The sequence below is a fragment of the Macaca thibetana genome, chromosome 11, assembly GCF_024542745.1.
Source record: "Macaca thibetana thibetana isolate TM-01 chromosome 11, ASM2454274v1, whole genome shotgun sequence".
Taxonomy (NCBI): Eukaryota; Metazoa; Chordata; class Mammalia; order Primates; family Cercopithecidae; genus Macaca; species Macaca thibetana.
Window position 1 is genome coordinate 31,384,850 of NC_065588.1, and position 26,930 is coordinate 31,411,779.

Genomic DNA, 26,930 nt, shown 5'->3' on the forward strand with positions numbered 1-26,930 from the left:
AGGCCCAAAAATGTTCCTTAGACTTTTGTACCGGTATCAAAAGCTAGACATTGGTGTTTAAATTCCCCTTTTATTCTTCCACTAGTTCTTTGTAAAAAGTATCATACTCTGATTTTCATACTGAGCTGCTCCAGGTATTTCCCAATTGCAGAACAAAGTGCCCATTTCTGATCTGGGGTCCTAGAAAAGAGCCTTCACATCCTGGGTACGTTTTCTCTGCTTAGAATTTCTAGCTAGTTATCACTGCAAAGTGACAGTGATATACACACTTCCTAAATAACAGATTGAATTGGTTTAAATGGGCTGTGGATCGGAATTTCAAATCAGTCTAGAAGGACATTTTCATTACTGAAATCCATGTACTTTGATTCACTTTGGGTTTTCATGGTAATTCTTCAGCACATGCAATGTTTTCAAATTTATGGCATAGCTTTATCAGTGAGTAAGAAATGAAGTATCACATGTTATTAGAACTCCCTTAACACAGTTAAGAAGAGTAAAGGAGGGCACCCAAGTACAAATCAACATAAGCACTCTTATTTCATTCATTTAAATGAAATATTTCTCTCTAATAAAAGAGACATTGGCTATTAAAATCTAGATTTACACAGAGCTTTCATTTTATACTCTACAATTATTTCACATGACACCTTTACAATAGACCCACAGAATGAGTTAATCATTTAAAAATAAATATTGAGATGGATAAGGAGAGGTTAAGTGTAGTGCCCTATACAGTTAACACAGTGGTTAAGCATCTGAAAAAAGACTGATGAAACCCAATTCTTAGTAGTACCATACTACTTACTAGCTGTATCATCTTGGGCAGATTACTTAGTTTCCCCAAGCCTCAATCTCTTCCTCAACAAAAAATGCAGAACAGTACTAACTCACTGTTGAGAGGATTAAATGTAGGGAAAAGATCCAAAATATACAATGCCTTTTTGTAGCACAATTCCTAACATAGAATGATTTTAGTGAATGGTTATAAATTCACTGTATGGGAATTTTTTGGGGTATGACACTTTAAATTTTTAAAAAACCCAGTTCTATATTCTAGGGATTCACTCTGTTGTTCGCAGCATACAGATTACAAAAATATACTCAGAGTATAAAACCATATCCATAAATGCTTATTCTTCTTCATTTGAAACTGAAATAAATTAGTAGATATTAATGAACTAAAACCCCTGAATAGACTCGATAAACCAAATGGGACAAGCTAAGCAGTGGCTCACACCTGTAAACCCTGAATTTTGGGAAGCTGAGGCAGAAGGATCACCTGAGCCCAGGAGTTTCAAACAAGCCTGGGCAGTGTAGTGAGACTTCATCTCTACTAAAAATAAAAAAAATTAGTCAGGTGTGGTAATGCATGCCTGCAGTCCCAGCTACTCAGGAGGCTAAGGGGTGAAGGTTGCTTGAGCCCTGGAGTTTGAGGTTGCAGTGAGCTACGATCATGTTGCTGCATTCCAGCCTGGGCACCAGAGTGAGACCCTGTCTCAAAACAAACAAACAAAAAAAGAGCAGAAATAGGAGAGCTCAGGACAGATCACAAACGGTGAGACATAAAGTGCTATTCAAAAGAGGAAGTGTGGGCCGGGTGCGGTGGCTTATGCCTATAATCCCAGAACTTCGGGAGACTGAGGCAGGCAGATTACCTAGGGTCAGGAGTTCGAGACCAGCCTAGTCAACATGGCAAAACCTCATCTCTACTAAAAATACAAAATTAGCCAGGCATGGTGGTGCGTGCCTGTACTCCCAGGTACTTGGGAGGCTGAGGCACGAGAATCGCTTGAACCCAGGAGGTAGAAGTTGCAATGAGCCGAGATAACGCCACTGCACTCCAGCCTGGGCAACAGAGTGAGACTCTATCTCAATAAAAAATAAAATAAAAATAAAAAATAAAAGAGGAAGTGTGATAATGGAAGGTTTTGGGTTTTTTTTGGTTTGTTTTTTGACTTCTAAAAAAAGCATGGTACACAATATAAAGGAACATATGTTAGGTTCTTTGGAATAAACTCTTGACTATATCATTTAAAAAGGTTTTATGTTAAATGTAGTAATATGTTGAACCTTCACAACTCAGAGATAAGTATAATTTATAGAAGATTATATGGGACTAATAAAACTAGTAATTATTATAACAGCATCAGCTATAATTTAGTCAGTGTCAATTATACCCTAAGTATTTTATACAGGTTTTCTTATTTAATTGTCATAATAAATCAGTGAGAAAGGAGAAAAAAAAAACCCAAACTATTATCCCTATAGAGATGAGGCAACTGTCACACAGGAGGATTACCTAACACACTCACGGGTATAGTTAATGAATGATAAGAGTAGATATTTGAACCCCGGATTGTTATGACTTCAAAAACCAATACTCTAAACCAGGCATGGTGATATGTGCCTGCAGTCTCAACTACTCGGGAGGCTGAGGTGGGAGGATGCTGTGAGCGGAGGAGTTTTGGGCTGCAGTGTGCTATGACTGTGCCTGTGAATATGCTGTACTCCATTCTGGGCAACACAGTGAGACCCCATCTCTAAAAATTAAAGGCAAAACCAAAGAACCCACCCACCCCCAATATTCTTTCTAACCCAAATTGCTTCTCTAGGCAGAACATAAATAAATTGAACTTTAAGATTTAAGAAAATGGCCTTTAAGATTTCTTCTAAGTCTAGAATATAAAGTTTTTTTTTCGGCCTGGCACAGTGGCTCACACCTGTAATCCCAGCACTTTGGGAGACTGAGGTGAGTGGATCATGAGGTCAGGAGTTCAAGACCAGCCTGACCAACATGGTGAAAACCCTGTCTCTATTAAAAACACAAAAATGAGCTGGGTGTGGTGGTACACACCTGTAGTCCCAGCTACTTGGGAGGCTGAGGCAGGAGAATCGTTTGAACCTGGGAGGTGTAGGTTGCAGTGAGCCAAGATCGTGCCACTGCACTCCAGCCTGGGTGACAGGGCGAGACTCTGTCTTTAAAAAAAAAAAAAAAAAAAAAAAAAAAAGGAAGTTCTTTTTTTCTAATGGGCTAAAACATCAGAAGGTATTAAGCTCCAAGCCTGCCCCTTCTAGTTATTCTCTAATCCCTACCCTATTCAAGGGGAAAAAAAGGAAGAAAGGAAGAGAGAATTACTTAAAGTAAAATTTTTCAGATACAAAAAGGTGATCTGTAAGTAATGATGGAAGGAGTGAGTCCTCAGCTTCTGCTGCTGGGAAGTCCTCAGCTTCTTCGTGCTGAATATTTAGCAGATGCTGCCTCTAAAGAGAACAATCACTACACTTATGGCAGGGATTTTGCTCTCAGTAGCTCAAGAGGCAAAATGAACTACAGACTGGGACAAAAGGTGTGAAGTCTCTCATTTACATAGATTGGATTCATCACAAATTTACCAGGTCAAGATTTCCATATCAAGTGTTTCAGCCTTCACTTGCAGATCATGAAAAATATGATGGAGATCCACAGAATCTTCAGAAACTGCATGTTGTTACCAGAATAAAAAGTACAAAAAGGTGTCCATATATTGGGAAAAATATATAATAAAGATGCTCAGATTAGAAAACACACATACCCCTCAAGTTCACAAGCATATCTCTTAAGTGAGTGCAAAACTGAAAGTGGTTAAACAGTAAGAATCAAGCCCCTGAAGTTGCCACAAGGACTTCCAACTGAGGAGGACATGTCTAAGCTCTGCCTCAAGAGCACTGGGGAATTAGTGCAGTGGCATCTGAAATCTGTGGAGCAGAAAGCAATTAAGTCCTAATGCCCGAGGAGCTTCAGATTAAAAAATGGAAAAATTTTTTTTTATTTAAAGATGATGAGAAAGTGTTTCATTAAAACATATGTTAAATATATATAAAAAAAGAAAGTGGGCGAAAGAAGAAATTTAGATTGGTCATTAGAGAATAACTTCCTGACAACAAAAATTGAGACATGGAACACATTATCAAAGAACATTATGTTGGATAAACTGAAGAAAATACAACCTTGTGAAGGGCTGTCAACACACAAATAGTGTCAACATACACACAAGATGGGGAAGTACAAATATAGTCTACTTGGCTCAGCCCCACTTATAATTTAAAATAGAAAAATAAAAAAAGGAAAGTGGTAAAATAAACTTCACGGCACCAGTCACGACTGCACTACAATTCCGCCAGCTTAAATACAAGCTAGCAAAATGCTAACCCCAGCCGGGTGCAATGCTTCATGCCTGTAATTCCAGCACTTTGGGAGGCCAAGGCGGGAGGATCATTTGAGCCCAGGATTTTGAGACCAGCCGGGGCAACACAGTGAGAGTCCATCTCTACAAAAAATAAAAAAATTAGCTGATGTGGTGGCACATTTCTATAGTACCAGCTACTCAGGAGGGTGAGGTGGGAAGACAGCTTGAGCACAGGAGGTTGAGGTTGCAGTGACCCATAATTGCACTACTGCACTCCAGCCTGGGTGACAGAGTGAGAACTTGTCTAAAAAAAAAAAAAAAAAAAAAATCCAAACATTTGTGCAACATTTTTTTTGAAGAATCTATCAGTGCACAGGTACTATTTTATAATTTCCTTCAATTCACTATCCATTATGACATAGCATCTCTATTTTCTCTACATATTCATATTCAGATGAGAACTAGTATCCTAGTCTAGGCTCAACATTAGTCATCACAAATGTACTGGTAAAATAAAATCCATAGTTTGTAAGTTTCTTAATATGTGTTGGAAGAACTCTGAATGAAAGATACCACAAAGATAACTTCCTTCTGAGAGTAAAAAACAAAAACAAAAAAACAAAAAAACCACACACACACAACTCTGGCAGAATTGTTAGACCTGGGAAAGTCATCTGTCTCATGCCTGCTCACCTTTTCTCTCACTCAGATGGAATGCTCCCCCAGGCAAAGATCCAAAGTTGATTGCCTCAGGAAGCTGCAGAGTCAATGATTTCATTTATCCTTTTTCAATGTTTGCTGAATTTTGATGTGAACCTTTACCAATCTACAAAGAATGGGAAGTCTACACGTTTCTAGTAGTAACAGAATTCTCTCACTCTCATTATGAAGAAGAAAAAATGTTTTCTTAATGACGATTATATATTATCAGGAAAAAAGAGCTATTTCCATTAAGAACTAAATATGCCCAAATCAGCGAAGTTAACGCATGTATTCCTTCCTACTTCTCTCTGCAGTCACTGACTGCCACCTCAAAGAGAAACAGCACAGTCACATCTCAGCCTTTGGCCCCACCATACCTGCTCCCTTTATACAAAACAGAAAAGACTGTGATCATTATTTATTTGGTTCTAATAATACACCCCATGGAAACACAGTAGTTGGGAGCATAAGTACTTGTTTTTGGAAAATGTAAAATCCAAGGAAAACCTACCTTGTGAGTAGAGAAGGATTTGCATCTCTAAAAGAACACAGGTAAACACCTGCACCAGGTTCTCTAATCCCAGGAGCTCAAATGCCTCCCGAAGGGGATAATCAGAGAGGGGGAGTTCACTGGGCCCAGGCCTCTGGCAGATGACAGGTTCATAAACACCATAAAATTTCAGTGACCTCCCTGGAGGTGGAAGGGGTACTTCATAAAGAATATTGTGGATATAGCTTTCAAGTGGCAAGGGTGGTGGCTGCTGTGAGGTAACGGCCTTGTAAAGCTGGATAAGGAATTTCTTGCAGGCCTGCATGAATGGTAATGGTGTGATCAAGCATATACTTTTTGAAACATACAGGGTGTCTCTGCTAATATCATAGGAGTTGTACCGCTGGAGTTTCAAAAGGGAAGTTGTATCTCCTTCATCAAGACTACTTGCCAATGAGTCCATGCTGCAGGAAGATGAAGCATACACACTGCTATAATGCTCAGCGTTGTGCATCTGGTAGAGTGTCTGCATGGCTGTGCAGATTTGCTTACTTGTAACTTCTTCATAAAAAGTGAGAACAAAACCATAGGTGCGAGAACCATCTTCCCTGGTAATTATAAATGAGTGAAACTGGGGGTCTTTATTGTCAGTTTGTGTCCTGAAAGATAGCCCTTTAGGCATGCACAACTGTGAAAGAAAGAAAAAAAAGGATCAGAATGCAGTACACAAATAACTTCAAGCCAGAAACAAATGTTGTTTTTTAACATAACAGGATTCAAAAGGACAGGTTTTATCCAGATTTAACACTGGCAATAGCCTTAAATTAGAAATACATTATAAGTTCCTCATATATATACATATAAAATTATTCTTAAAAGGAATATATACAAGGGAAAAACTTTTATTGTGTGATGTTACATGCAGAGGGCTTTACTAAGAACAAGACTATCACTGATTTAGTCCCAGAGTAAACCTCTAACCAAGCTTGTGGCCTTTAGCAAGCCATATAACTTCTATGAGCCTCAGTTCCTTTATCTACAATAGCTGCTATATCAATGACTTGAAGACAGAGCAAAAGCACTTCACAAATATTAAAAAGCACTTTACAAAAATAGTACTTAAGTACTTACTTAAGTACTATTTTTGTATTAATGATGAAAATGTTTCAGGGGAGCAGGGAAATAGGAAAAGGCTCATTTAGGAAGTGGAAAAAAGTTAAATAATAATAAAAACAACAGTATCATCTTTGCTATTTTGAATAGTATGGTATTTTATGCAAGAAAAAGACACTTTGGAAATTGAAAGCTTTTTGATCCACTAAAGCAGAAGCACAGAAACAAGGCATTTCAGATTACTTCTAGTAGACATTATGCTCTAGTTCTTGGGAACTACCCAGGATTGAGTCAAACTTGAGAACAAAAGTACCCAGAGGAGCTAAAGATGCTATATTTAAGATACTTAAAATGCACAGAAAATTAGAATTGATTCTTTAAAACATTTTAAATAAAAGAAATGAAATTACAGAAAAATTGAAATATACTAAGGAAAACAGAACTTGTAATTCAACCACCCTAATAATCATTATTCATATTTAGATATTTCTATTTTTGTATTGCAATATGCTTTTCACATAGAAATAATTTAACCATATATTACTACTTTCTAGTTTTTTCTACATTTAATAACTGATATGGTACAAAAGTTAGACTATCTCCCACATCCCCACATTACCAAGAAAAACACAGTTCCTTTATTCCTTCATTCAAACCATCAAAAAGCATTTATTAAGTGCGTTTTATGAGAGGGGCCCTGTGATACAACGGTGGGAAGGACAGTCATGGCCCATGCTCCTATGGTATTTCCAGTCCAGTAAGGATAACAGATGAGTTTTAAAAATCATAAACTATAAAGTAAGGGAAATGCTATGGTAGGGTAAATAAGGGTTGCTAGGGGAAAAATATGTAATAGTAGGAAGACATACATTAGAAAAGAAGGAGCTACCAGGAAAAAATGAAGCCCAACAGAAACCTCAAGACAAGTATAGGTCTTAGTGGATAAAGAAGATTCTAGTCAGAGAGGACATGTGCAAAAGCCCAGAAGAGTTTGAGGAACTGAAACAGGTCAGTGTGGGTGGGGCACAGAATGCAAGGTGGGAGGACGTGAGAGAAAGTAAGAGAAATAATTAGGGGCTAGCCCATGAAGGGTCTTGGTAGGCCATGATAAAACTGTGGGGAGGACAATGGGAAACCTCTGAAGGGTTTTTAGGAGAGGGACAGAATTAGATGTGTCTCTTAGCACATGCATCTTGGAACACTAAGGGGAGTGGTTTTCAAAGGGGTTCCAAGGAGGCAGCAGGAATGTCTCAGGGCCTTGGAAGGGAGTGAGAGGCTAGAGGAAGAAGTTGAGAGGGCCAGTGTCCCTCCTTCCCCTATGAACATTCCACTTTCTTTTATTTTGTAGAGTAGAATTCTTTCGGTGTTAAGATTTCCAGGTTCCCACTGCTTAAAAACAAAATCTTGATGGTGGGATAGGATTAATGCAACACAATTGTCATTAAGCATGAAGGTGGGTGGGTGTCCAAACTGCTCCTCACAGCCATTTCAGATCATGGTCCTTCCTTTCACCCTAAAAACTCTTGGCATTGAAGCTCATGTCATAATTGTGCCACCACATTTTGTGTTTCTTTTCTATCCAAGTTCATTTCCGGAGCAACTTCTTCCATGATTTTAAATATACTCCGTCAACTCCCAAATCTACAATCTCGTGAACCTGACTCTTAAATAACTACTTGACAATCCCATCAAGATGTGTAATAGGCAATTCAAACTCAGTGCGTTCCAAACTGAAGTTCTGATTTCTTCCTCCTCCAAATCTGTTTCTCCTTATATCAGTCTTTTCTGTAATTCCATCCATCTAATTTGCCCAGGATAAAAACCTTGGAGTCATCTTTAACTTCTTCCTCTCTTTCTCACTTACCCCATTATCCAATCCATCAGCAAATACTATCAATTCTATCTTCAAAAATATATGCAGAAACTAATTGCTGTTGCTTCTTTTTTGTTTTTCTTTTTTAGAGATGGGGTCTTGCTCTATCACTCAGGATGAAGTGCAGTGATATAATCACAATTTACTGCAGCCTCAAACTCCTGGGTAAAAGCAATCCTCCCGCCTCAGCCTCCTGAGTCAGAAAGTAATTGTTTTGATCTTTACTCTTACCACTCTAATCTAAGCCACCCTCTTCTCTTGTCTGGATGTAACAGCCTGCTTACCAATCTCCCTGCTTCTGCCCTTGTTTCCCATAATCTACTTCCCTTATAAGAGCCAAAGCATGGCCTGGTGCGGTGGCTCAAGCCTGTAATCCCAGCACTTTGGGAGGCCGAGACGGGTGGATCACGAGGTCAGGAGATCGAGACCATCCTAGCTAACATGGTGAAACCCCGTCTCTACTAAAAAATACAAAAAAACTAGCCGGGCGAGGTGGCGGGTGCCTGTAGTCCCAGCTACTCGGGAGGCTGAGGCAGAAGAATGGCGTGAACCCGGGAGAAGGAGCTTACAGTGAGCTGCGATTCGGCCACTGCACTCCAGCCTAGGCGACAGAGTGAGACTCCGTCTCAAAAAAAAAAAAAAAAAAAAAAAAAAAAAAGAGCCAAAGCAATCCTTAGAAAATGTTAGATCTTGTCACTCTTCCCAAAATTCTCCAATGGACTCTCATCTCACTAAAAGCTCATGTCCTTATAATGCCCTACAAGGAAGCCCTGCATGACTCAGCCCCCAGCAACCTCTCTGCCCTCATCTTGTACTCTCTAACTCACCCACTCTGCTCTAGCAACAATGGCATGTTACTATTCTACAAACACACCCCACGTGCTCCCATCAAGATCTGCTCTTCCCTTTCCCAGCAACTCTCTTCCCCTCGGTATCCACATGACTCATTCCTTGTGGCAGATATAGCTCCAATAATATTTCTACTTTCACACACTCTTCCAAACCTTGACACTTCCACATTAGGAAGTGAAGCTCACTCTCCTTGAACCTAGGTGGGCTGCTGAGAATGCCTATACCAGGATCTGGGAAACTTTTTCTATAAATAGACAGATAAGTATTTCAGGCTCTGGAGGCCGTACAGTCTTTGCCACAACTACTCTATTCCACACTGTATTAGGTGAGTGCAAAAGCAATTGTGGTTTTTGCATTGTTGGAATTTGCCATCTGATATTAGAATACATGTTTAAATAAATGTGGTTATGTTATACATCTTTTTTTTTTTTCTTTTTCCGAGACGGAGTCTTGCTCTGTCACCCAGGCTGGAGTACAGTGGCGCAATCTCAGCTCACTGCAACCTCCACCTTGCAGGTTCAAGCAATTCTCCTGCCTCAGCCTCCCAAGTAGCTGGGACGACAGGCGCCTGCCACCACACCTGGCTAATTTTTGTATTTTTAGTAGAGAGGGGGTTTCACTATGTTGGCCAGGCTGGTCTCAAATTCCTGACCTCGTGATCTGCCTGCCTCATCCTCCCAAAGTGCTGGGATTACAGGCATGAGCCACTGAGCCTGGCCCATCATTTTAACAGGCATTTCTTGCTTTATGTTTTTCTGCTAATGACTCATTACTTGCTGTGTATTTTAGGTTTATTTTAGACTATAAAAATGTTAAAAAGCAATTAGAGCAGTTTTCTTTCTTTCTTTTCTTTTTTTTTTTTTTTTTTTTTGAGATGGAGTCTCACTCCGTCACTCAGGCTGGAGTGCAGTGGCGCAATCTCAGCTCACTGCAACCTCCGCCTCCCAGGTTCAAGTGATTCTCGTGCCTCAGCCTCCCGAGTAGCTGGGACTACAGGCCTGCATCACCATGCCCAGCTAATTTTGCATTTTTAGCAGAGACGGAGTTTTACCATGTTGGCCAGGCTGGTCTCAAACTCCTGACCTCAAGTGATCTGCCCACCTTGGCCTTCCAAAGTGCTGGGATTACAGGTGTGAGCCACCCCATCCAGCCCCAAGCAATTTTCTTATTCAAGTTCAAAATGGGTAGTAAAGCAGTGGAGACAACCCACAACATCGACAATGCATTTGGCCCAGGAACTGCTAACTAATGCACAGTGCAGTAGTGGTTCAAGAAGTTTTGCAAAGGAGATGACAGCCTTGGAGATAAGGAGCATAGTGGCCGGCCATCGGAAGTTGACAATGATCAATTGAGAGCAATCATCAAAGCTGATCCTCTTAGAACTACATGAAAAGGTGTTGAAGAACTCAATGTCCACCATTCTACGGACGTTTGGCATTTGAAGCAAACTGGAAAGGTAGAAAAACTCGGTAAGTGGGTGCCTCATGAGCTGAGTGGAAATTTTAAAAAATCATCATTTTCAGCCAGGTGCGGTGGCTCATGCCTGTAATCCTAGCACTTTGGAAGGCTGAAGCTGGCGGACTGCCTGAGCTCAGTTCGAAACCAGCCTGGGCGACATGGTGAAATCCTGTCTCTACTAAAATACAAAAAATTAGCCGGGCATGGTGGCATGTGCCTGTAGTCCCAGCTACTCAGGAGGCTGAGGCAGGAGAATTGCTTGAACCAGGGAGGTGGAGGTTGCAGTGAGCCAAGATTGTGCCACTGCACTCCAGCCTGGGCAACACAGCGAGACTCCATCTCAAACAAAACAAAACAAAACAAAATAAAATCATCATTTTCAAGTGTCATCTTCTCTTATCCTACACAGCAACAACGAAACATTTCTCAATCGACTTGCCATGTGCAACAAAAAGTGGATTTCATTAGAGAACCGGCAATGACCAGCTTAGTGGCTGAACCACGAAGAAGCTCTAAAGTACTTTCCAAAGCCAAACTCGCTCCAAAAAAAAGGTCATGGTCACTGTTTGGTGGTCTGCTGCTGGTCTGATGCACTACAGCTTTCTGAATCCTGGCGAAATCATTACATCTGAGAAGTATGCTCAGGAAATCGATGAGATGCACCAAAAACTGCAAAGCATGCAGCAGGCACTCGTCAACAGAAAGGGCCCGATTCTTTTCCACGACAAAGCCCAACCACACATCGCACAACAAACGCTTCAAAAGTTCAACGAATTGGGCTACGAAGTTATGCCTCATCCACCATGTTTACCTGACCTCTTGCCAACCGACGACCACTTCTTCAAGCATCTCGACAACTTTTTGCAGGGAAAACGCTTCAACAACCAGCAGGATGCAGAAAATGCTTTCCAAGAGTTCACCAAATCCCAAAGCACAGATTTTTTATGTTACAGGAATAAACAAACTTAGCTCTCATCAGCAAAAATGTGTTGACTGTAATGGTTCTTATTTTGATTAATAAAGATGTGTTTGAGCCTAGTTATGATTTAAAATTCAGTCCAAAACCACAATTACTTTTGCACCAACCTTTAAACACATAGGTATGGCTTTGTTCCAACACAATTTTTATTTGTAAAAACAGTCAGCTGGACAGATTTGGCCTGGGGGTCATGTATGCCCACCCCTGGCCTAGTCAAAATGCAACAGCAGTGACAAGTGACAGAGTGACTTTTGAGCAGAGGCTAAAAAAGGCAATACAGCTTCCACCTCCTCTCTCTCTCTCTCTCTCTCTCTCTGGTAACCTGGTAACACACTCTGGGAGCCCTGAGACAACATATAAAGAGTTTAGCTAGCCTGAAGCTGCCTGACTGGTGAGACCAAATGAAATACCACACAGAGACAGAAGGAGCCCCAGCTATATGCCTGGTCGAGGAGACAGGTCTGTGAATGGGTGAGCTTTCAGAGATTTCAGTCCTCAGCCTTCAAACCTCCCAAACTGACATGGATTAGAACACAGGCGCGGCCAACCAAAAGCTACCTACGTTGCAGATATGTAGGCTAAGTAATGATTTTGTTGCTTTAAATTAAGGGTCAACAAACAACAGCCCTGCTATGGGTTTAAATGTATGTGTGCCTCCAAAATTCATACGTTGGAACATCACTTCAGGGTGATGGTATTAAAAGGTGGGGACTTTTGGGAAGTGATTAAGTCATGCAGGCTCTGCCCTCATGAAAGGATTAGTCCCTCTTATAAAAGGTTGAAGGGAGCAGCACCCTAGGGCCTTTTCTCTGCTTCCATCCTTTCTGCCATGTGAGGGCACAGCATTTGTCCTCTCTTGAGTACACAATAACAAAGTACCATCTTAGAAGCAGAGACTAGGCCATCATCAGACCCTAAACCTACAGACACCTTGATCTTGTACTTTCAGCCTCTAGAACTATGAGAAATAAATTCCTATTCCTTGTAAGTTACTCAGTCTAAAGTATTTTGTTTTAGCGGTAGGTATGGACTAAGAAAAACCCTTAGGTCAAATACAATCTGCCACCTGATTCGTAAATAAAGTTTCACCGGGACTCAGTCACATCCATCCATTTATGTACTGTCTATGGATGCCTTCACACTACAACAGCAGAGCTGAGTGACTGTGGCAGAAACTGTATGCCCACAATACCTCAACTACTTACTATTTGGTTCTTCATGAAAAAAACGTCATGAAAAAAAACTGCCCTATTTTAAGCCATTAACTGGTAGGGGGATGGATTGTCATGCAGCGACAGATAATCAAAACACTTCCTTACTTCCCTTAAGTCTCTGCATAAATACTACCTTAGAGAGGTCTTCCTTTACCTTTCCATAAAAAATAGTGTTCTCCTCATCTTTTGCACGCCATAAAATGTTACTCCTCTAGAAAGTATTTATTGTGGAGAAGCAATTAAAGTCTTGCACCACTGTAAACATATGTACATTACATAAACATACACATTACTAGTATTGCATAATTCTGTTTGATCTCTAGATTGCCAGCTACTCAAGGGCTAGTACTGTATTTCAATAACTTTAAACATTCAAGGGAATTGCAATGGAATAATATACTATTTGGGGCCATAACAGGTGGTGACTGATAACAAGGGTAAAAAGAAAAAATTGTGAAGCTCAGCATTAGTGCACCAGTGAAATGTCTTCATATTTCATATCACCGAATACAAGATGTGGAAAGGACTAAGGCAGATTTACTCAATACTTTTACATATTAAATTACTATGTATATTTGGATAGAATGAGATACAGACTTAGGTAAAAGCTATGAATACCTGGATTTGGTAAGGGGTAAAGACCACTTATTCCTAGTCTTAGGAATAACTGTATAAGGAAAGGCTATGGCAGAATCTTTTAATAATTCTACCTTCAAATTAAGGCTGATTTCATCATAGCAAGTTAATGAGTTGTTCTGCTGATAGCATGAATAAAAAACTCATGTGGCCGGGTGCAGTGGCTCACAACCACAATCCCAGTACTTCGGGAGGCTGAGGCGGGTGGATTGCCTGAGTTCAGGAGTTCAAGACCACCAGCCTAAGTAACATGATGAAACCCTGCCTCTACCAAAAATACAAAAAATTAGCCGGGTGTAGTGGTGCACACCTGTAGCCCCAGCTCCCTGGAAGGCTGAGGCAGGAGAATCGCATGAATCCAGGAGGCAGAGGTTGCAGTGAGCCAAGACTGCGCCGCTGCACTCCAGCCTAGATGACAGAATGAGACTGTCTCAAACAAACAAACAAACAAATAACAACAAAAAACCCCAAAAACCCAAAAACCTCATTCGACACATTTACTGTAGTCAATAAAGATTGTAGAAGGGATGATTTGAATTATTCTTGCTCCAGGCTAAACTCAAACTTGTTTAGCACAGTGCATGGCATATAACAATTGGCTGAATGAATAAATGAATGAACAAGAAAACAAACAAAAACAACATCTAGGGGTAAAGCACCAGGCTTAGTTCACCTCTTGATCTGGTCTGTAATTCACTTTTTTTTTTTGAGACGGAGTCTCGCTCTGTCACCCACTCTGGTATGCGGTGGTGTGATGTCGGCCTATTGCAACCTCCACCTCTTGAGTTCAATGGATTCTCCTGCCTCAGCCTCCCAAGTAGCTGGGATTACAAGTGTGCGCGATTATAGGCATGCATACCCGGCTAATTTTTTTTTTTTTTTTGTACTTTATTAGTAGAGACGAGGTTTCACCATGTTGGCCAGGCTGGTCTCGAACTCCTGGTCTCAAGTGATCCACTCGCCTTGCCTCCCAAAGTGCTGGGATTACAGGCATGAGACACAGCCCATGGCCTTCAGTTTGTAATTGTTTTTCCCTCAAGTAGGCAATACAGAAACATAGTGACCTCCAAAGTCAACATAAAGATTTAACTTAATTGATAGGCGTTCCTGTCATCCTAAATCACAAAATCATAGCTCAACTGCTGTTGAACAGCTGCCAAATATTCCCTTACGGGTTTGTAGCTTTCTTGAGCACACATTCAAACATTTATAGAAAAAGCTTGCCAAAAGTTGTACTCAAAGTGAAGAATGGCTTTCTATGCTACAGACAACAGATGTAAGAAATTTTCCTAAATGCTCTTCCAACAAATCAAAAAGAGTAAGAATTATATTTCTAATCGGGAAACATTAACTACAAAATGCTATTATTTTTCCATTTTTAAAAGATATACAGTATTGTTTTATATCAGGAACTACAAGATACTTTCTCAGAAAATCTGAGTTTCGTCACAATTGTTAAATTGTCAGGAACTGCAAGAAATCTCAGAAAACCTGAAATATAAATCAAGATTTGTCATGGTATTAAATATATCTAATTAACCCATAACACTGCTATCTACTAACAATACCCCTTCACCATCCCACAATAAAACAACTAAAAATTAGAGGTGTCACTGATGATCAGATTACTACTAGTAACCAGGTTACTTTAGTCAAAGCAGGCTTATAATGACAAGTGTGTAACTTTCCCAGTTTGAGTCAGCAAATGTTCTTATATTTCCCTAGACTGGTTTCAGGCAGTTTGGCTAGAGTTTTAAAAATCCTTTTTCCACATTTTGTAGTTCTATGACTTACATGGCCTCTCCCTCATTATGCAAACACAGTCATATACTGTATAACCATGTTCTGGTCAACAATGGACTGCATATAGGACGATGGCTGGAGCAATATGTTATACCATATAGCTTAGAAGTATAGTAGGCTATACCACCTAGGTCTGTGTATGTATATACACTCTGATGTTCGCACAACAATAAAATCACCTAACAACACATTTCTCAGAATGCCTCCCTCCCTACCTCTCTCCCCTCTCTCCTTCTACAAACACTTATTTTGTCCCATGTTTTGCATTAGATCTTGGTAACTCAAAAGACAAAGACAAAAATAATCCTTTCCTTTAGGGAGTTCACAATCTAGTAGGAAAGACAGACATGGAAACCAGTTACCAAAAAAATGTGATCAGTGTTGCTATGGACTCTGTTCAAGATATCATAAGAAAAGACAGAGTAACTGCTTCTGCTTAAGATATGGTTTTATAAGTGGAGGTCACACCTAGTCAAGGACAGGGAAGAGAAGTATTGTAAGCAAGTAAGTATCACTTCATTTATTCAACAATTTGAACATCTACTATGTGCAAAGCTAGGGATACAGCAATGAAAAAGAGAAACTGTTCCTGTTCTCATGGTGCTTACATTACAGCAGGAGATACACAGTTGACTACTAGCTATGTAATTGGTTAATTGCAACTGAGATAGGTGCTACAAAAAGGTACAAGGTACTAAGAGAACCTAAGGTGACCTGAGTGCTGCGAAGATGGTGGAAGGTGGTGGTCAGGAGCGGCTTCTCTACATAAATGGTTACAGTGAAGTCTGAAGGAACAGTAAGAATTCACTAGGTGAAGGAGAGGTGGAAGAGCCTTCCAGAGAGAAAGAACAGCAGAAGAAGCTATAGTATGAGGAATGAAATGGACAGGTTACTGCAGGAGTCCAGGTAAGAGATCTTGATGGTTTGGACCAAAGTGAGTATATGGAAACAGAGAGAAGTAGACAGGTAACTGATTCTATATGGGAGAGGGTGAGTAAGTGAGAACTTTCAGGGTGATGTGTACATTGCTAGACTTGGCAAACAGTGGATGGTTGTACCATTCACTGACAAAGATTGCTGGGAAGAATAATGAATTCAGTTTCGGATATGTTGTGTTTGAGATGCCAGCGAAATATTGTAGCTGCAATGTGAAGGAAACAGGGGAGAGGATGGGGCTGGCGGGGGCAGAAGGGTCCTCCGGCAATGGTCCTCCAGCAATGAAAGCCCCATTCCTATAATTTTACTGTGAGATATGGCTAGGCGTGGTGGATCACACCTGTAATCCTAGCACTCTGGGAGGCCGAGGTGGGTGGATTGCTTGAGTCCAGGAGTTCGAAAGTAGCCTAGGCAACATAGCCAAACCCCGTCTCCACAAAAAGTACAAAAATTAGCCAGGCGTGGTAGTCTCAGCTACTTGGGGGGCTGAGGTGGAAGGATCGCTAGAGCACGGGAGAGGTCAAGGCTGCAGCGAGCCAAGATTGCACCAGTGCACTCCAGTCTGGACGACAGAGCCAGAGCCTGTCTCAAGAAAAAAAAAAATTTTTTATTGTGAGCTATGAACCTAAACTTGGCTCAAAATGAGGGCTTACCTTCATTCTAATGTCAAACCTATGAATGTAATTTGGGGTTATCCATTTCAAATTCAAGTAATTGCTAAGTCTACAAAAAGTATGTGCAGCCCTTTTTCCTTTTAATCTTACAAGATAAGCATCTGAATAGGTTTCTTCAGCCAACCTTTCACCATTTATTCTTTGCACTTCTTTCCACTATATCCTTCTCTGTGATCAAAGTAAACAGCAAATTGTAAAGCAAGACTTATAATAGTTATTACTGTTTAGTTACCTAAAATAGCATATTTATGATGTTTCATTTAGGACAGACATATAAAATAGAATCTTTATATTTCCATGCAGTTTGCTTAAAAGTTATTAACTCTGTTTTCTTCCTATGAATTCTTAGGTACAACACAGGCTTAAAGATAAGATCTATCAACTAGAATATTACATAGCCATGGATGCCAAAGCAAATTACCTCAAAGAGATGTTAAAGTGGGGTAGGGGACCTTCAGCTCTGTTTGCAATGCTTTATTTCATTTAAAATGAAATGCAGACCTGGCAACGGTGGCTCACAGAGGTTGAGGTGGGCAGATCACTTGAGGCCAGGAGTTTGAGACCAGCCTGGCCAACATAGGGAGACCCCGTCTCTACTAAAAATACAAAAATTAGCCAGGCATGATGGTGAGTGACTATAATACCAGTTACTCGAGAGGCTGCAGCATGAGAATCACTTGAACCCGGGAGGCAGAGGTTGTAAGCAAGCTGAGATTGCACCACCGAACTGCCTGGGTGACAGAGTGAGACTGTCTCAAATAAATAAATTAATTTAATCAAATGTACTGCACTCCAGCCTGGGAGACAGAGCAAGACTGTGGAAACAAGGGAAAGAAAGGAAAGAAAGGAAGGGAGGGAGGGAGGGAAAGACAGGAAGACAGGACAGGATAGGACAGGACAGGACAGGAAAGGAAGAGATCTGAAGCAAACATGTCAATGTTGGCATATGTTAATTCTAGGTGATTTACATACATGACTGTTTATTGTATTGTTCTTTCTGTTCTGTGATATTTATATTCTTTTCATAAAAATCTCTGAATCAGCAACTGAGGGAAAAAAACTAATTCAGGATTATTTCACCTGTCACTTGTATTTATTTTTTATTTTATTTGCACTGCACTCATACACATTAAACATTTTACTTAACAAAGTTCATTGCTTTGGGTACTTAATTTATGTATGAAATTAATGACCTTTTATTCAAAGCACTACTGTTGTTTGTTAGAGGAAGGACTAATATTACAGAAGGTGATGACTCACTGCAGTGGAATTTTGCTAAAGGCAAGACAAAGCTTTATACCTTTAGGTGGGGATAAATTACAGCTTCATACAAACGCACTTACTAGTAAATCAAAGAGGAAATTAAAGGCAGTAAATCTATGACCCGAATGCAAACTAATGGGATGCTTTTCAGAGATTTTCCAGGAGTACAAGCAAATCCTTTTAGATTTGCAGCAATAAAAAAAAAACGCTACGTGGTGCTTAACAATCGAACACAGTCTTTGCAATTATTCTTCAGGGGAAAACTTTTGCTGCTTACATAGAACAACCTCAGGGGCAAGGAGTAAAGAAAATATCAAAGACAGATCAAGGAAGCTGATAATTACTTTAAAGATTATTGTTTTGCAGAGAGAGGCAAAAGCTACCATGGATATCTCACTATTAATTCACTCAAATGATTAAAAGAAAGAAAACACATCAAGGGTGGCATTTTGCTCCAAATGACTGTGGATTCATATAGTAAGAAAGTACTTGTACCCAGGCCCCAGTGATCTTCCCACCTCAGCCTCCAGAGTAGCTAGGACCACAGGCATGTTTCCACCACATTCAGCTATTTCTTTTTTTCTTTGTAGAGAGAGAGTCTCCCTATGTTGCTTAGGCTAGAAACTCATTTTGAACACCATTCTGATTTCTCACAGAGTAAGTTATATTTTGAAATATCTTACTAATTTAAGAAGATTAAGTATTGTGATCTATTCACATTCTTACCCAGTTTTCTACTGCTTGATTTAAACATTCTTTTCCTAAATGCCTTTCTATTAATTTGCTACATAAGCAGCTCATAAGTTATTTTTTTGTCACTGCTGTTCGACTATTTTAGTCAGATCTTGTCTGGACTCTTCCAAGTCTTATGAAGATAACTAACAGTTGTGTTCTACTTAATATCTATAGTAGAGTCTTCACCAAAGATGATGCTAAGCATCTACAATATTAACTTCCAGCAAAATGGCATCTCTGATTATTTTAGTATTGGGTAACAGTTTGGGAAAATAACCACATTGTACTCTGTAAGGAATCAAAGTCAAAGTGCCAAGTGCTTTAGGCATTTGTCCTTACAAAAAGCACCATGCTATCCCCTCCCTAGAGCGAGCCCAGGCTAGAAAGAGTTTACTGTGATACGAAAATATCACAAAGGGTCCAGTGTGACCCATAACATTTCTAGTGCAGATCAAAACTAAGTTATATAGTTTTTCTTTTGGGAAGGCAGCAAGGCAGATGAGAAAAAAAGTGAGCTAGAGAGTAAAAATGATCTGGATTTAACTTCTGAGTTCTGCCTAACTTTGGGCAAATTACTTAACCTTTGAAAATATCAGAATTCTCACTGGGTACATGTAAACATGTATGTGAAAATAACATACATAATGTACCCTAGCAGACATCTAGTCAATATTAATTTCCTTCTGTTAGATTAGCAGGTTATAATGGAATCTTTTAACACTATCTTTAAAATACTCAAAAAGACGCCGGGCACAGTGGCTCATGCCTGTAATCTCAGTGCTTTGGGAGGCTGAAGCGGGTGGATCACTAGAGGTCAGGAGTACAAGACCAGCCTGGCCAACATAGCAAAACCCTGTCTCTACTAAAAATGCAAAAATGAGCCACGTGTGGTGGCATGTGCTCACAATACCAGCATTCTGGGAGGCTGAAGGAGGGCATATAATTTGAGGCCAAGAGTTCGAGACTAGCCTGGCCAACATGGTAAAACCCCGTCTCTAGTAAAAATACAAAAGAGGCCGGGCGCGGTGGCTCAAGCCTGTAATCCCAGCACTTTGGGAGGCCGAGACGGGCGGATCACGAGGTCAGGAGATCGAGACCATCCTGGCTAACACGGTGAAACCCCGTCTCTACTAAAAAGTACAAAAAACTAGCCGGGCGAGGTGGCGGGCGCCTGTAGTCCCAGCTACTCGGGAGGCTGAGGCAGGAGAATGGCGTAAACCCAGGAGGCGGAGCTTGCAGTGAGCCGAGATCGCGCCACTGCACTCCAGCCTGGGCAACAGAGTGGGACTCTGTCTCAAAAAAAAAAAAAAAAAAAAAAAAAAATACAAAAGAATAGCTGGGCATAGTGGTATGTGCCTGTAATCCCAGCTACTCAGGAGGCTGAGGCAGGAGAATTGCCTGAACCCAGGAGGTGGAGGTTGCAGTGAGCCAAGATTGTGCCACTGCACTCCAGCCTGGGCAACAGAGTGAGACTATCTCAAAAACAAAAACAAAACAAAACAAAACAAAACACCTCAAAAAGAGCAATGGCTATCACTGTGTCTCAGTTCACCTTTAACCATTTCTGGTTTGTTTTTTTTTTTTTCCATTCTTATGTATACACCCAATTCATTTCTGTATCTATCATGCCTGGTATCTCCTTACTTTGGGGCCCCCTGAATTATATAATCATAGAGTTTATGGACATCCAAAATATTATTCAGGCTTCTAAGAAGAGCCCTTTCTAAATAATCTGAAAACTATGACCTACTTTATTTCTAAGAACCTCTCAAGGAGACTGACTGTCTCTCTCTCTCTCTCTCTCTCTATCTATCTATCTATCTATCTATCTATCTATCTACCTACCTACCTACCTACCTACCTACGTACCTATTTTGAGGCAGGGTCTTGCTATGGTGCCCATTCTGGTCTCAAACTCTTGGGCTCAAGCAATCACACTGCCTCAACCTCCTGAGTAGCTGCGATTATAGATGCACACCATCATGCAGGGATAAAAGAGACATTTAATCAGCACTGGTAACTCATTATGAGGCAGGAGAACAGGGTCTGGAGGCAGGGAACCTAAGGCCGATTCATGCTGACTTTCTAGAACTAAATCAAAAGGAAAACCCCGACTTCCCATGCCCAAGTAGCAAAAGGACCAGTGGCTACTCCCTTTGTACTCTCCCCCCACCCTTTTTCTGCATGGCAGACTAAAAATTGAAAGTACCGGGCGCGGTGGCTCACGGCTGTAATCCCAGCACTTTGGGGGGCCGAGGCAGGTGGATCACGAGGTCAGGAGATCGAGACCATCCTGTGAATGGTGAAACCCCGTCTCTACTAAAAATACAAAATAACAGCCAGGCGTGGTGGCAGGCGCCTGTAGTCCCAGCTACTCAGGAGGCTGAGGCGGGAGAATGGCGTAAACCCTGGAGGCGGAGCTTGCAGTGAGCCGAGATCGCGCCACTGCACTCCAGCCTGAGCAACAGAGCGAGACGCCGTCTCAAAAAAAAAAAAAAAAAAAAATTGAAAGTACCTCTGATCGTTCCCCTCGCACAACCAATCAGGATGGTCGGGGGCCAAATCTTCATTTGCACAAGAGTATAACTTTGTAACTTCACTTCAGTCTCTGATTGGTTGTATGTTTATGTAGGGTGTAGCTTTGCTTCAGCCTCTGACTGGTATCCTCCCACAACCAAACAGATTGATCGTGGGCCATTACTTCATTTACACAGAGTGTACACCAAGTAACCAATAGAAAACCTCTAGAGGGTACTTAAACCTCAGAAAAATCTGTAATGGGCTCTTGAGCTGCTTGCTCGGGCCTGCTCCCACCCTGTGGATTGTACCTTCATTTTGAATAAATCCCTGCTTTTGTTGCTTCATTCTTTCCTTGGTTTGTACGTTTTGTCCAATTTTTTGTTCAAGACGCCAAGAAGCTGGATGTCATTCACCGATAACAATTATACAAATTCAGATTTCTACTATATCTAAATAATACAATTAAGTTGCTTTTCATCTTTACATTGTCTGCAAAAAATGACAAATCACAGGACTACCATACAACTTTCCTTGAAATATGAAAACTGTATCAGGCTCTTACCATCAGGCTCCTCTTAGGCCAATAAAGTAGTATCACTGTTTATCAAAGCTTCTATGTATTAATACAAATGCACAACACATTTTAATAGTAGGAAACTAAAATGGGCTTTTAGGATCTACTGTATAAACTTATTAGCTATGGAAACTCTGGGCAAGTAACTTGCTTCTCTGAGCTTCTGCTTCCAGATCTTTAAACTGAGGACAATATCACATTTCTTTTTTTTTTTGAGACAGAGTCTCACTCTGTCGCCCAGGCTGGAGTGCAGTGGTGTGATCACACAACCTCCACCTCCTGGATTCAAGCAATTCTCCTGCCTCAGCCTCCCGAGTAGCTGGGATTACAGGCATGTGCCACCACACCTGGCTAATTTTGTATTTTCAGTAGAGACGGGGTTTCACTATGTTTGTCAGGCTGGTCTTGAACTCCTGACCTCAGGTGATCCACCCGCCTCAGCCTCCCAAAGTGCTGGGATTACAGGTGTGAGCCACTGCACCCGGCCTCACATTTCTTATAAAATCACTTAAAGAATAAATGAAATAAAGAATAAATTCAAAATACAGTCACTACCTTCATCTTAATAAAGTAAAAACAAGGCTAAAGAGAAAATGAGGGAGAAAAAACACATACCATGTTAACCGCATCTTGATCAAAAGGATTCCATTCTATATTCTGAGGATAATGGGCGAGAACTTTGGATTTGAATGTTCTTCTCAAAGGACTCTGGTCAAAATTTTCACCTACAACAAATAATTAATACATAGTTAATATCTAGAACTTTTCCAAAAGCATGTCATAGTTTTATATTTATTTTATAGACCTACTACTGACTGATAATGTTGAGATCTGATACAATTTCTGCCTCTAACCATCTGACTTGTAAAATCCCAGTGGACAACTGAAAAACTTAACAACAGAGCAGCATTTAAAACTTCAGAATCTGAATTTTAAAATCCTGGTCACTCAACTGATACTAAAAATCAAAATATGGTAATATAATCATTGCTGTAACCTAATTATGGTCCACATTTCAGTGTGTGGTAATAAAAAAACTATATGAAAACATTTACTTCAGAAAATAAATGTCTTGTATTAAACGAATCATATGTCTTATGATCCTAAAATTTTATACACACTTAGACCCCCATGCTATAGTGCTCAAAGGAGGCAATTTGGCTTGAGTTTCCACAAAAATCTCTGAGAAATGTGACTGCATATCCAGGATGTTAAGGAACAAAACTAACAGAATTACAAACATCATTGCTGAGTCATCCTGTTTAGTAGACAGAACACATTAAACATACTAACCTTTTAAAATAAATGAGCTATCCTAAGTTAAATTCATTATCTGGCAAAATTCTGGAAAGATAAAAGTAGGCTACATTTTAATTACATATAAGAAAATTCAGGCCAGGCACAGTAGCTCACGTCTGTAATCCCAGAACTTTGGGAGGCTGAGGTAGGAGGACTGCTTGAGCCTAGGAATTTGAAACCAGCCTGGGCAACATGGTGAGACACTGTTTCTTTTCTTTTTTTAAAAAAAATAAATTTTTGAAAAGTAAAAAATTGAAAATTCAATAATAGCTATCAGATTAGTTTTTTTAACCTCCTCAACCAGAGTAATTCCCTTAAGACCTATTATCCCTAAATGTTTCATGAAATATTTTAAGATAGATGGATCTGAAATTCTCAATGTCAAAAATCTGGGATCAAGGAACTAGAAGACCTTGCAGCAATTTTATTGTGTTCTGTGTTTTCCTACTTTTAGAGTTCTAATTAAGTACAAAATACTAGCTGTTACAGCAAAAGATAAATGTCACTTAACAGTATTTATACTATTAAAAATATCACAAAGCAATTTGATTTATGAGTTGTATTTGACTTCCAGTTAGACTCAGTTTCTATTTTGGGTAAAAATATGAAAAAAAAAAAAAAAAGAAAAGAAAGAAAAAACACCTTGGAATGCAAAACAGATCATAGAAGGAAGAAAAAGTCGCACTCAAAAATCTTGCTGGAGACTACAATATAAAATACATAGGAACTTTTTTGAACGAGGACACATAATTTAAGTATTTGCTGAGGCAACTAAACTACTATTTCTAATTGAAGTCCTTGGCTAATGATGATTATTTTATTTAGATTCCTCTGACTTATTTAGGCAAACATTTCATCTCTGTATTTTTCTACTCTATACTTCCATCTTCTAAGAGTTGAGAGCACTCATTTCTAGAAGAGAAATTGTCAAAGATATCCCTAAGTAGAGTTTATCAATTTTTGCACCATGCTTCTAGAGTATGTAAGCATCAAAAAGTCAGCAGAGGAATGTGAAACTGTCCATGAGAGTCAATGTGGCCAAAGAACAGATTCAGGGCTCAGAACTGATTTTAGGAAGAGTCCATGATGTTTTTAAGCTGATGCTACATTTTCCTGTGAACACTAAGAAATTTTAAATTACTCACTTCTTCAGTAAAAAAGTTACTTGGCCAGAATATGGTGGCTCATGCCTGTAATCCCAGCACTTTGGGAGGCTGAGGTGGGCAGATCACTTGAGCCCAGGAATTTGAGACCAGCCTGGGCAACACAGTGAAACCTCATCTCGAAAGAAAGGAAAGTAAGGGGGAGGGTGGAGGCTGGAGGGTGAGAAGGAAGGAAGGAAGGAAGGAAGGAAGGGAGGAAGGGAGGAAGGGAGGAAGGGAGGGAGGGAGGGAGGGAGGGAGCGAGGGAGCGAGGAAGGATGGACAGAGGGAGAGAGGACAGAGGGAGGGAGGGAGGGGAAGGGAAGGGAAAAGGGAGAAAGAGAGAGAGAGTAAAGAAAGGAAAAGAAAAGAAAGATTTTTAAAAGTTACTTTTCATTTACTTTAGAGAAATAAACAAACAAAATTCTTCCTAGTTATAAAGTCTATGCTGCTGATTGTGCACTGACAAAGCAACAGCGTATCTTCATGGTATACAACCATCGAGAAACCCTCTCCTTCACCTACCCTCTAACACCAGAAATACTTGCTTTTATTATCCATAAATGTAAATAAAATATGAAATACTGCAGAAGCAGAAGAAACATGACATAACCTATCATATAACTCCTTGTAACACTTACCTTTTAATTCAGTTCTGCCTGTGTATAGTTAAAATAACATTATCTTCATTCATGTATCAAGTTAGTAATGGAACAGGAGCTATATCAGAAAGGTCATGAAAGTGCCATTCTCAATATAATTGTTCTATTAACTAAGGAACATTGCACCTTCTTGAGGCACAAATAATCCACTAGAAGGAAACCACTTCCAGAAAGAAATAATGTTACAAAAACAAAAAAAGCCACAAAACAGTAACAAATGTAACAAAAGAAAAGCAAAACCACCACCACTCCACTTATTAGATTGCTTAAAAAAGGGATAACAGGAAAGATCATTGCTATATATACACAGCTGTCTTGGCAAATATGATTTGGAAGGATATTAGAGGAAGAACCAATTATTTTGGAATTCTGGTATCACTGTTAAGAATTTAGAAATGGTCCGGCCACAGGGGCTCATGCCTGTAATCCTAGCACTTTGGGAGGCTGAGGCGGGTGAATCACTTGAGGTCAGGAGTTCGAAACCAGCCTGGCCAATGTGCCAAAATCCTGTCTCTACTAAAAATACAAAAATTAGCCAAGCATAGTGGCATGCAACTGTAATCCCAGCTACTCAGGAGGCTGAGGCAGGAGAATCAGTTGAATCCGGGAGGTGGGGGTTGCAGTGAGCCAAGATCACACCACTGCACTCCAGCCTGGGTGACACAGTGAGACTCCATCCCCCCCAAAAAAAGAATTTAGAAATGACTGGATGCAGCTATTCCTACCAGCACCAGCCAAAATAAGAGAATCTTGGTGATGACTTTTGGGGATGAGAGATGGGGGAACAACCTATACTTCTCATTTTAAACACATGTTTCATAAAGCTCTAACTTAGAATTTACTGCTGGGGTGGGGGGAACACACACACAGGAGAATAACTCAGTCTAAGAATTTGGATTCCCAGGAAATGAAAATTACATATGCATCCTGTACTTAAAATTTACCTTTTAAATATTATCTTAAAACAAACAAGGACTATAAATTTGTACAACTACCACAGCTACATATCAGCTTAACTCCAAGTAATACTGCCAAATAACCTCCTACTAAATTGAAGCTTTTCCTCCTAAGAAAGTAGGAAATATCTGCCAAGAGAGCTTAAAGGCTACTGAATACATGTTTTCAAGGCTTGAAGCAAATGAGGTCTTTATGAAAATTAAGATGCAGATGAGAGAAGAGAAACATAAAATAACAGCTGTAAGTCTGACCAAGCAAAACTGAATAAAGAAACATTTACAATGGGCTTGGGGTCACTTAAAACAATGATTTATAACAGCCCATCCTTGTTTTTAATTTTATTTTTACCTGAAGTCGTATTTGCAGCATCTTGGCTCTTGCCATGACGATCTGCTTCTAGCCATTGGTACAAAACTACATAATGTAACAGAAACAAAAAAGCTTTATGAACAAATAAAAACAAACAAACAAAAAGCAAAAATGACTTTGAAGAATGGAAAATGAGAATAAATAATTAACCAAAAGCAGTTAAACAGGAGACATTAACATCAGAGTGTAGCTTAACACCAATGGAATGTAGCTGATAAGGGGTTAGTAATGAAAGCAAAGAGAACAGGTAATTTTAACAAAATAAGTGAAATGCTATTAAATATCTGTTAACACATTCTCTTCTTAATGCTTATTTAAAGAGGAATATTAGGAGAAAGCTAATGCTTCTATAGTCAGTTATCACACAAGTTGAATATCCCTTATCCAAAATGCTTAGGACCAAGAAGGGTTTTGAATTTCTGATTGTATCAGATTTTGAAACATTTGCATTATATTTACAGGTTGAGCATCCTTGATTCGAAAATCGGAATACTGGCACTCAAAAAGATC

The 26,930-nt window shown here is 39.9% G+C and overlaps 1 protein-coding gene across 7 annotated transcripts in view; it reads right to left on the reverse strand.

Moving 5' to 3' along the window:
- Positions 1-26,930, reverse strand: part of DENND5B (DENN domain containing 5B) — a 330,200-nt gene that overhangs the window by 216,231 nt on the left and 87,039 nt on the right. For 3 of the 7 annotated variants that reach the window (XM_050750278.1, XM_050750276.1, XM_050750281.1), the window contains 3 exons: positions 26,400-26,465; positions 22,607-22,716; positions 5,383-6,049 (listed from right to left, as the gene is read on the reverse strand). In XM_050750278.1, coding sequence (XP_050606235.1) covers positions 5,383-6,049; positions 22,607-22,609 — 670 coding nt within the window. In that variant the 5' untranslated portion in view covers positions 22,610-22,716; positions 26,400-26,465. The remainder of the gene's footprint in view (positions 1-5,382; positions 6,050-22,606; positions 22,717-26,399; positions 26,466-26,930) is intronic. The other 4 variants (XR_007717930.1, XM_050750275.1, XM_050750279.1 and 1 more) reach the window with 2 other exon arrangements.